The 10,986-nt window shown below is 35.0% G+C and overlaps 1 protein-coding gene across 1 annotated transcript; it reads left to right on the plus strand.

The window, feature by feature from the left end:
* Window positions 1–1,314: 1,314 nt before the first annotated feature.
* On the plus strand, window positions 1,315–10,493 carry TWN2 (valyl-tRNA synthetase / valine-tRNA ligase (VALRS)). Its single transcript, XM_078325405.1, has 20 exons — window positions 1,315–1,607; window positions 1,963–2,007; window positions 2,147–2,203; window positions 2,554–2,723; window positions 3,063–3,135; window positions 3,251–3,316; window positions 3,703–3,786; window positions 3,908–3,985; window positions 4,113–4,196; window positions 4,289–4,368; window positions 4,492–4,549; window positions 4,958–5,260; window positions 5,711–5,881; window positions 6,226–6,416; window positions 6,711–7,113; window positions 7,404–7,655; window positions 8,393–8,893; window positions 9,522–9,719; window positions 9,822–9,967; window positions 10,147–10,493. The coding sequence occupies exons 1-20, from the start codon at window positions 1,596–1,598 to the stop codon at window positions 10,313–10,315; spliced, it is 3,141 nt and encodes a 1,046-aa protein (XP_078181531.1). The 5' UTR covers window positions 1,315–1,595; the 3' UTR covers window positions 10,316–10,493.
* The last annotated feature ends 493 nt before the right edge of the window (window positions 10,494–10,986 follow it).

The raw sequence follows: 10,986 nt of genomic DNA on the forward strand, positions 1-10,986 counted from the left end.
TTTTAATTAAGTAATAATGTTTGTATTTTAGTGATGCAATAGTAGGCTCTATTGGATCCTTCTTAATAAATAAAAAATAAAAAATTACATTGATATAATTTTCCACCAGACATAATTATTATTTGTAAAATAATATTTTATATTAAAGAGAAGCTGCTTATTCAAAGATTTTTTTTCTCTTGGTAAAAAAAAGAGAGAGAGGAAAAAGATCTAATTATTATTCCTAATCAACTAACTAGTAGGCCAGACATTTTAATTTAGACGGACTTAGGCCTGTATTGAGTTGAAACTCTTCAGCTTAGGCCCATTTAACAATTGTAGGCTGATATATTTCACCAGTCTGATTAAAATTTTGAGACATTTGTTTTTTATACCACTTCAAAATATGAAATTTAAGAATTTGTCACTCTAAAACCTTAAATTAGCTAATTATCACTCCAAAATTATTATATTTCGTAAATTGTCACAATTATACATATAATTCAGATATTTAATTAATTTTTTTTCTGAAAATTCAACAAATTTTATAGTGACCAAAATAGCCCCGCTGAAGATGGGATTGCCCTGAGATTCAGACCTAATGCAACACGGCCGCCTTATCGCATTAGCGCTTGATAGCACGACCCTCTTTTGTAAGAAAGGTACGTAGCGTTTCTGAATTTTTCTATAATGGAATTTCAAAATTGTTGTTTCGATGATGAAATACAAGCAGACGGGCGGTCTGAATCTGTTGCCGTGTTGATTGTCTGCAACTCGCTTCCTCCAGGAGGAATGCAATTTGTCTGAGATAAATTTTTTCTTTTCTTGCAAATTTGTTTCTGTTTATAACTCGTACAGTTTCAGATCGTGTTAGATAGTTGACTATGATGAAGGTGCTCAATTTCAATGTCTGGACGTATGGGATTTTGTCTCTGATTACCATATGCATCTATCTGAGTTTGAATTCCTATTTTTCTTCATCTTTTTTGCGTTATTTTATCCCTTTTTAGTTCTTCTTGTTTACCCTTTCTTTGGTTCAAAAGGGTAATTTTGGAAATATAAAAATACGTTTTATTATACACTACTTTTCATCAAAATTTAATTAAATATCTGAATTATATGTATAATTGTGATAATTTGTTAAATATAATGATTTTAGAGTAGAAATTAGTTAATTTAAAGTTTTGAGGTGCAAATTCATAAATTTTTTTTTTTTTGAGTGGCATTAAAAAAGTTTTCCCTAAAATTTTTGAACGATAAAGCCTAGACTGTGGGTCCTATTTTCAGCGAGTCAGTAAAAAGTCTTAAAGCCTAACAAAAACCCTAACTGGACCATTTTTTTAATCATCTCTAACCCGGCCTCCTGACCTCCTCCTTTATTCTCTCTATCCAGAGCGCGCAGTACGATTGGCGACTACATTAAACTCACTCATCTCTAGTTCTCTACATTATCGCGCCGTTACTAAATCGGGGATCGAAAGGCAGTAAACTGATCGGAACGATATCACTAACGTCCAAGCGGGAAGTAGGGCAAGGAAGTGCGATTTTCCCGATCGGAATTTGGTGGGTGAAAGAGCGGCCAACGAATTCGCACGCCAACTGATCTTGTCTTGAAAATGGATGAAATGGTGCGTGCTTTTAGTTACTTACTGTCAATGTCCTTTTTGTTTTAATCGTATAATATTTATAGATGGTGCAATTTAGATACGATGCAAATTAGGTTGCAACAAATAGGTTGGCCAGTATCTATTTTTAACTAGCATAGCATGATCCTAGTTGAATTCTAGGTAGAGCATCACACTATGACCTTACTAAGGTGTGCTATGTCCCTCACATCCTCAATTGCACACAAATGAAACAAAATTCTTGTATAGGTACAAATTCAGTACAACTCTTCCTCATAGATCTAAGTACTTGTAAGAATTGAAATATATTTCATGTAATTGGCATATCTGACTATAGTTTTTTTTCTTGCAAATGCAGCTTGATGAGAAAGAACTAGAAAGGAAGATGAAGAAGGCCCAAAAAGTAATGTTTTTATATATTTTTTTTTCAAAGTTTTGGTTAATATGATTGCAGCCAAACTGTTTTGTATAACTATACTTTTCTGACATGCTTATTATCAACATTTTCTTTACCTATTGGTTGTTTAATCCTTCCTTGATAGGCTAAGGAGAAGGAAGAGAAAAAGCTTAAGGCTCAAGAAAAGGCAAAGAAGTTCCAGGTAATGTAAGCAGTACCGTACTTGCAAAGTATTCCTTATTGTTTATTGTTTTCTGCATTTCAATTGTGCTATTGCTGTTTTGCTAGAATAATTTCAAGTGTCAACCAAAGTTTTTATGAAAGGGCTTCACCTTTAAAGCTTGCTCACCGATAAGCTTGTGCCTTTTATGATTAAGGTCACATTGTTTACTTCACCATGTTTTCTGATGTCTTTCTTCTTCCATTTGTCATTGACGGTGTATGAAGGATCTCTATGTAACTTTAATTAGGGGATGAGTATCACATTCACCAGAATGTAATTTAAATATGCAAAAGTGATCTCGCTCATGCTTGATCTATTTTGATATGCAGGCACAAGCAACTGCATCTGATGGGTCGAAAAAGGAAAAGAAAGTTAAAAAGAGGGGCACAGAGGATGAGAATCCTGAGGATTTTGTCGATCCTGTGACACCTGATGGAGAGAAGAAGCAGCTCTCTTCTCAGATGGCCAAACAATACAATCCCAATATAGTGGAAAAATCGTATGAGATTTTTCTTTGTTTTGTTACTTTTCTCACTGGTGATTACTAACTATGGTATTAGAGATAAACTCTAATTTAAATGTTTTTTGGTATCGAGTAGCTACATTTTCTGCTATTTTGTGGGATGAAATTAGTGCCTCTATTTTGTCTATTGGTTTTCTTATAAGATGTTACATAAGCCCTATGCAAGAAGAAGAATTATTAACTCCACAAGAAGAACGATACAAAAGATTAGTACAACTTAGGGGCTCATACAGCACCAATAGGTTACATACATATGATTCATATTTTAATAGCTGTACTTTTTAAAATCTTTGTTACTGTTTTCAATTATTTCAGATGGTATGGATGGTGGGAGAAGTCAAAATTCTTTGTAGCTGATGAGAACAGCTCTAAACCACCTTTTGTCATAGTAAGTGCGTTGTGCGATTTTGCCTTGAGTGGAAAATATCAATATACATGTCTTAGATGGAAATAATTATAGATCTAAACAATAGAGAATTTTTTGTTGTTGTTTATTTGTATAGGTTCTGCCACCCCCAAATGTGACTGGTGCACTTCACATCGGTCATGCTCTTACTGCTGCTATTCAGGTTAGCAGTTTTTAATTCTCCGACTTAACTGTATATGCTAGTTTTGTTATCAGGCATCTCCTTTTCATACAAGGAGAATTACTTGTATGCCCCTCCATGTCCTCAAATTACCTCGTATAGCCCTGCAACATGAGTAATCTGTCAACTGAGCTCTTCAGAATAAACGTAGAAAACTAGAAATATCCCTTACAACCTTGTCTCTTTCTTTTCTGAAACCATCAACGCTTGGTCTACTAAATCCTGGCTCACTTGTTAATAATTCTAATTTGATCTCTTGAAGTGTACATTTTTTTCATTTTAATTGATTTAGGAGTTCTAATTTTTTGATGCGTGCATGTAACTACTTTCAATTCCCAATTTTTCCCATGGCATTGTCTATAATTTAGGATGCAATTATTCGTTGGAGGAGAATGTCTGGTTACAATGCATTGTGGATCCCAGGAATGGATCATGCTGGTATTGCTACTCAGGTGCATACTCTTTTGCAACTTCAATTGACAATTTTTCTCCCCTTAAGATGACCACCTTCCTAAATTCCGCCATTTTGACTTCTTGTTGCACTAATTAAAGTTAGAAAAATAATGATCTTAGGTGGTTGTGGAGAAGAAGTTGATGCGTGAAAGAAAACTATCCAGGCATGACATTGGCAGGGAGGAGTTTGTGTCAGAAGTAAGTACTAATGTTTTCTTTTAAAAATATAAATGTAAACATTATTGTCTTTCATCTGCCGTTTGGCTTTTGTGTTCTTTCAAAATGGATTTTTTTTTGTTCTCTTTGGAAACTATTGCTTTTACAGGTATGGAAATGGAAAAATCAGTATGGAGGCACTATTCTAACTCAAGAGCGTCGCCTTGGAGCTTCGCTTGACTGGTCACGAGAGGTTCATTTTTTTATCAATTTAGTAGCTCCTTCGTTGTGCTATTTTTAGTTGTATGCTAAGAATTTAAATGAACCATAATATATTAATTCCAGTGCTTCACAATGGATGAGAAGAGATCTATTGCTGTGACTGAGGCATTTGTAAGACTACACAAAGAAGGCTTAATTTATAGGTCAGATTTGCTCAACTGTTATTTTCCATGCCCATTTCTTTTGTTTTTACTTAGCATATTTGCTTTTATACTTTTGTTAATGACAATGCGAATGAAGCATTCTGTCTTTCATCTAATTTTTAGGGATAACCGCCTGGTGAATTGGGATTGCACCTTGCGCACTGCAATATCAGATATTGAGGTATGACATACCATATCGAGTTCAATAAAGCAATATACAATTATTTACAATGCAAAATTTTCCATTGGTCTTGGATTTTTGGCATCCTGGTCCATTGTGTCAAGCCATTGACTATTAACATATGAGTTGGTTTTGATCAAGTTCTGTTTCTTTAATTGTGTTTATGGATTTAATGTGTGATTCTTTGGAGGTCTTACATTGATATGCAAACACATGCATTCACAAAAAAACAAGTAGAAAAAAAAAATCAAAAGAGAGAAAAGACTTCCGAAGCACACAATAAAATACCAGTACTACCAATTTATTGTTATATAAAACAGGTAACCTATGTCTCCATATTAAAGGAGAACCAAGAAACCTAGAAGGGGCAGCTTTGGTGATGCTTAAACTTAAATGCTTTCTTTACAGGTTGAATATAAAGAAATAAAGGAAGAAACTTTCCTAAAGGTTCCTGGCTACTCCAAGCCAGTACAGTTTGGGGTTATACATTCCTTTGCATATCAGTTGGAGGGAGGTCTTGGTGAGATTGTTGTGGCAACTACTCGAATAGAGACCATGCTTGGTGATGTGGCAATTGCAATTCATTCAAAAGACGAGAGGTACAAGCACCTCCATGGAAAATACGCTGTGCATCCTTTCAATGGGCGGCGGCTACCCATTATATGTGATGATGTGTTGGTGGACCCTAGTTTTGGAACCGGTGCAGTCAAGGTAACATCTTTTGGTCACAACAAGTTGTTTCAATTGGCTCTATTTTGAATAATTAGGTTAAGGTGCCTTCTTTGTATGTATAAGAATGAGAATGGCATTTTAGCCAAGTTGTACTAGCATACAATGATGATTTTATTCCTGTTGCATTATATTTCAAAAATAAATGGACCAAAGAAATTCTGGATGGCATCTCCCTTCCCCTTGATATGGCAGACTACTAAAATATAAATAGCCAGATATTAGTTAGGAAGCTAAAATCACTATTTGCAGAAAAATTCTACAGCAACTGCAGATAAACTCGGTGTAGAGTGCTCAGCGGTCCTATGTGCAATGTGACATGCCCAGATACTCTTTTTGGCCCTTGTTTTTACCAGGGAAAGCTTATTTTCTCTAACATTTATTGACTGCTAATTTCCATTCTCTTTTATTGCTTTATCCTCTTGCTTTTAGATTACTCCAGCACATGATCCGAATGATTTTGAGGTTGGGAAGCGGCATAAGCTGGAGTTCATTAATATTTTCACTGATGATGGAAAGATAAATGTAAATGGTGGCCCAAAATTTGAGGGAATGCTTCGTTTCACGGCCCGTGAAGAAGTTATTAAGGCACTTGATGCATTGGTACTTCTCTTTGTACCCTTGTCTTTCGTTTTTTTAATTCTCTTTTGCTGTGATCTTATATTTAGCAAGTGATAGTATTTCTTTCAACTAGAATCCCCTAGTGCATTATATTACCATACTGGCATGAAATCCTTTTGGTTGGCCTCATTTTACATGTTTATAGTTTCTACCCTGGTTTTTTTGTTGCTTTGCTGTGTCCTTGAAAGTAAATTGAGAGTTGATTTGGTATAGGTGATATGTGGAATTAATTGTTTGATTTATCCTTAGCTGAGCTGAACTGGAAGTATAATCTTCCAATACGGAGATGCAATTTTGGGCTAATTGAAGAATTTTGTTAAAACCAGGGGCTTTATAGAGATTGTCAGAAGAATGAAATGAATCTGGGATTCTGCTCAAGAAGTAATGAAGTGGTTGAGCCTATGTTAAAGCCACAGTGGTTTGTTAGCTGTGATGAAATGGCAAGAGCAGCTGTGGAAGCTGTCAAGTCAAAGAAAATTGAGATCATTCCTCAGCAGTACCAAGATGATTGGTTTAGGTAACAATAACAGTTGATTTCTAGTTATATTTCCCTTCCTAATTATAGTTAGAAAGGATTGGAAAAGGTAAAAGACACCTAAAGTTCCTTAACATTTTATAAGTACCATGGCCTTAAAATATGGAAAGACACCTTTCTTCCATGCTTCTCCAATGTAAAGAGGAAGTTTGGATAGTTTGGGTATGTTTTGAAGAAATTAGATGAGATGCATGTGTGGTAATTTTCCATTTTCAAGGAATGTAACTGATAATAATTTATTTGCATCAATCAGTAACCTTACTATTATCTTAACAGGTGGCTAAATAACATACGTGATTGGTGTGTATCAAGGCAGCTATGGTGGGGCCATAGAACACCAGCCTGGTATGTGACCCTAGAAGACGACCCAATAAAAGACATGGGCTTTTATAATGACCACTGGGTGGTGGCCCGCAATGAAACGGATGCACTCTCTGAGGCAAAAGCAAAATTTCATGGGCAAGAATTTAAGATAGCACAAGACCCTGATGTTTTGGATACCTGGTTCTCTTCTGGACTGTTTCCCTTAACAACTCTTGGTTGGCCAGATGATACTGTTGATTTTAGGGTTTTCTACCCCACCTCAGTTTTGGAAACAGGTCATGACATTTTGTTCTTTTGGGTGGCCCGCATGGTTATGCTTGGGATGAAACTTGGTGGTGATATACCCTTTAGGAAGGTATATGTTGTTAGTTTTCTTTTGTATATGTTTTGGGTAAGCTGAATTGCTGAAGCAATTAACTGGACAATAAAAAGCATAACCAAAAGGAAATTTGAACTAATTATCATTATTCTATGTTTTTTTTATCTACTCAAATGGATATAAACTTTTCTTGTACAGTCCTTTTTTTAAGCAATGCATATCATCATTCAACACTATTTTCTAGTGAAACACCAGCTTTTGACCCTGATGCTTTTACACTATCATCATTCGATTTATATTTTTTTGGTTTTCAAAATTAAATCCAGGTCTATCTGCATCCAATGATTCGTGATGCACATGGGCGGAAGATGTCGAAATCACTAGGAAATGTGATAGACCCACTAGAGGTAATCAATGGGGTTTCACTAGAAAATTTACACAAGAGGCTAGAAGAGGGTAACCTAGACCCAAGTGAATTAGCAATTGCAAAAGAAGGTCAGAAGAAGGACTTCCCTGATGGAATTGCTGAGTGTGGGGCTGATGCTCTTCGTTTTGCTCTCATTGCCTACACTGCTCAGGTTTTCACCATTTAGATTGGTTATATTACACTTTTCTATTTGTTTGCTGATTTTTTTATGCCTGAGTGTCAAAAGAGTTGCTACCTGTACACAACCTAAGTTGAAAAATAATTCTAGAAAAGATTAGATAAAAAAAAATAATAGATCAAATTTGTACGTTTTGAAGATAATATTTAATTTGAGTGAGGCTATGGTACTAAATATTGTGTGGATTGGTCCATACTATGGTACAATATCTTCATTTTCAAAGTTCACAGAATCAATTGAAAATGTACTTGCAGACTAAAGTTTACATTTTTTGGAATTTTTTTTACTATTTTCTTAAATAGGTAGAAAATCACTACTTTTGAATGGTCTATAATTTTTAGATCAAGTCATTTTCTGCCTATCTAAAAAATAGTAAATAGATTATACAAAATGAAAAATTGGATCTACAAGTACGTTTTCATATGGAGATGATGTTGAACAGTTCAGATCGATTGTTTGAACTGTGAAAATGGATATATTGATCTATAGTACAGACCAATCCGTGCTATGCATAGATAGCCTCACTCAATTAATTTTACGTGGAAATTTTAGGGTTATTCATTCTAAGATTGAAGAGAAGATATTAGATGCCCACTTGTAAGCAAAAAGGATAAAATTGGTATCACCTGGTATTTTACCCATTGGTATCATTTGTGTTGGTCATTGGTTTAACTTTTTTTTTCTTCTCTAAACCTGATTTTAATTGTCAGTCTGACAAGATAAACCTAGACATACAACGAGTGGTGGGGTACCGTCAATGGTGCAACAAGCTATGGAATGCCATTCGGTTTGCAATGGGAAAATTAGGTGATAATTATACCCCTCCGGCATCAATCTCGGCGCAAACCATGCCTCCTGTTTGCAAGTGGATCCTCTCTGTGCTGAACAAGGCTGTACTCAAAACCGTATCTTCCATGGAGTTGTACAAGTTCTCTGATGCCACATCAGCAGTCTATTTCTGGTGGCTGTCGCAACTATGTGATGTGTTTATCGAGGCAATCAAGCCATATTTTTTTAATGATTCAAAGGAGTTTGAGAGTGAGAGAACAGCGTCAAGGGCTGCTTTGTGGATTTGCTTGGATACTGGCCTGAGACTGCTACACCCATTTATGCCGTATGTTACAGAGGAATTGTGGCAGAGGCTGCCTCAGGCTGAAGGTTCATGCAGGAAGGAATCTATTATGATTTCTGATTATCCTTCTGTACTAGAGGTATGCACTTTTAGATTTCAAAATAGTCTCCTTTTAGATTTTAACTTCAAAACTTATTGGAATGACTTTGAACGACAAATCCAAACCGTTCAAGCTAGTCAACTTCATGAGTGATGTGTTTACAAATAGAATTCATAAATTTTCAAATTAATTTAGTATAAAGTGAAGTGGTTTTAAAAATAAGGTTTATAAGTTAATTTTGATGCCTTAATTTTTCATCAACCACTTGACTTTATATTTAATTGATTCAAAAATATATAAATTTTGTTTGTGAACACATCACTCGTGAGGTAGATTGGTTTCAACGGTTTGGATTCGTCGTTTGAATCCATTCTTATAGGTTTTGGAGTTGAGCTCGCCAAAAACTTAGCTTAAGAACTTCCTAGCTCTACTCTACTGTACACGTGCATAGTTGAAAATCCTCTTTATGTTATAAGTATGTAACTCTAGTTGTCATTGAAAGATGCCCAAAACCATCCCTCTTTTGCTAAATTGCTTTTCCCTTCATTATTGAAGGGGAATGGGGCAACAAAATCAGTTTGCCTTTTTTAATTTTCTTGTATTAGAGCTCATTTGCAGAAATGAAGGCCTTCCTCTGTTAAGTTTACTTTGTATTTTCATTTTTCAGGAATGGACAAATGATCAAATAGAAATCGATATGAAGATAGTATTAGAAACAGTGACAAAAGTACGATCACTTCGTCCTGCAACAGATAAGAATGAAAAGAGAGCTGTGTTTGCACTTTGCCGGACCCCACAAGCTAAGAACCTCATTGAGAGCTATGAGTTTCTCATCACTACTCTGGCTTCCTTGTCATCTATTAAGGTGCCATTTCTTTCCTCTGGTTCACTGCGTAAATATGAGTCTGTGAACATGGAATATTTTATTCTTTTTAAGATGTGGACTAAATGTTGAACTTCCATGCAGATTTTGAATGATATGGATACAATGCCGACAGGATGTGCCATTGGAGTGGTAAATGAGCACCTTTCAGTGTATCTTGAGCTCCAAGGGGCGCTAAATGCTGAGGCAGAAAGCGAAAAGCTCAGAAAAAAGAAAGACGAGCTTGAAAAGTTAGTTTTTTTTTTTTTTTCCTATCTCTCTTTCTGCCATATTATCTATTTTTTCGAGAAATATTGTGAAGTTATTTGAAGTTCTCAAGTGAGAAGTTTTATGAAGTTTCTTATTTAATTTGAAAATGGTAATCAACATTGTTATTTTTTTAATATGAATTATATTTGTACTGTGCCAGGTTAAAAACAAATCTAGAAATGAAAATGAGTGCCTCTGGATACAAGGAGAAGGCACCACCAAGTAAGCAGGAAGAAGATTTGAAGAAATTGACTTCTCTAATGGAAGAACTAACTATTGTAAGGAAAGCCGAGGAGGATTTAGAATTAGCAATAAATAGAGAAAATTAGATGGTTACAACTGTTTATTTATTTATATCTGAATACTGATTTTTGTCATTTTTGTCCAATTTGTTGGGTTCTCTACTCTTAAGCATTTTTGTACGACTCGTGTGACATGTGTTGAAATATTTTGCATGTCAAACATACCATTTGCTTTATATACGATGCTAGTGCTTTTGGATAAAAATGAAACGCTTCAATTCCTTTAGTACCTAACAGATGGAAAAGCCAAATGGCGTGCTTTAGTCTTGTCAGGGTCATTTAATATTGTTTTTGCACATAGAATTCTTGAGTAGATTAAATGTCTAGCTTGGAACGCAAATTGAAATCAATTTCTTTTTGGTACCACTGTTCCAATTTTGGTTTTGATTTTTGTCCTATTTCTTATTAATGAATGGTTCAAATTTTGGTTTTGATTTTTGCGTTTCACATTCTTTACCACTGTTTTTAAAGTTCAAACAATTGATCCGAACAACTCAATATGATCTTCATATTAAAATGTGCTAGAGACCAAATTTTGTATTATTTTGGAATTTTTTTTTACTATTTTGTTAGATAGGTATCTCCCATGAAGGGATCTTTTGAAGCCTTGTGATTTTATCACATCCTGTAAGGAAATGTGAGGGTCAATACAAACTTTATACAGATGAAAAAAGCACAGGACATGGGGCATTGATCAT

Source organism: Carex rostrata, chromosome 24 (genome assembly GCF_964058835.1).
Source record: "Carex rostrata chromosome 24, lpCarRost1.2, whole genome shotgun sequence".
NCBI classification, from domain to species: Eukaryota; Viridiplantae; Streptophyta; class Magnoliopsida; order Poales; family Cyperaceae; genus Carex; species Carex rostrata.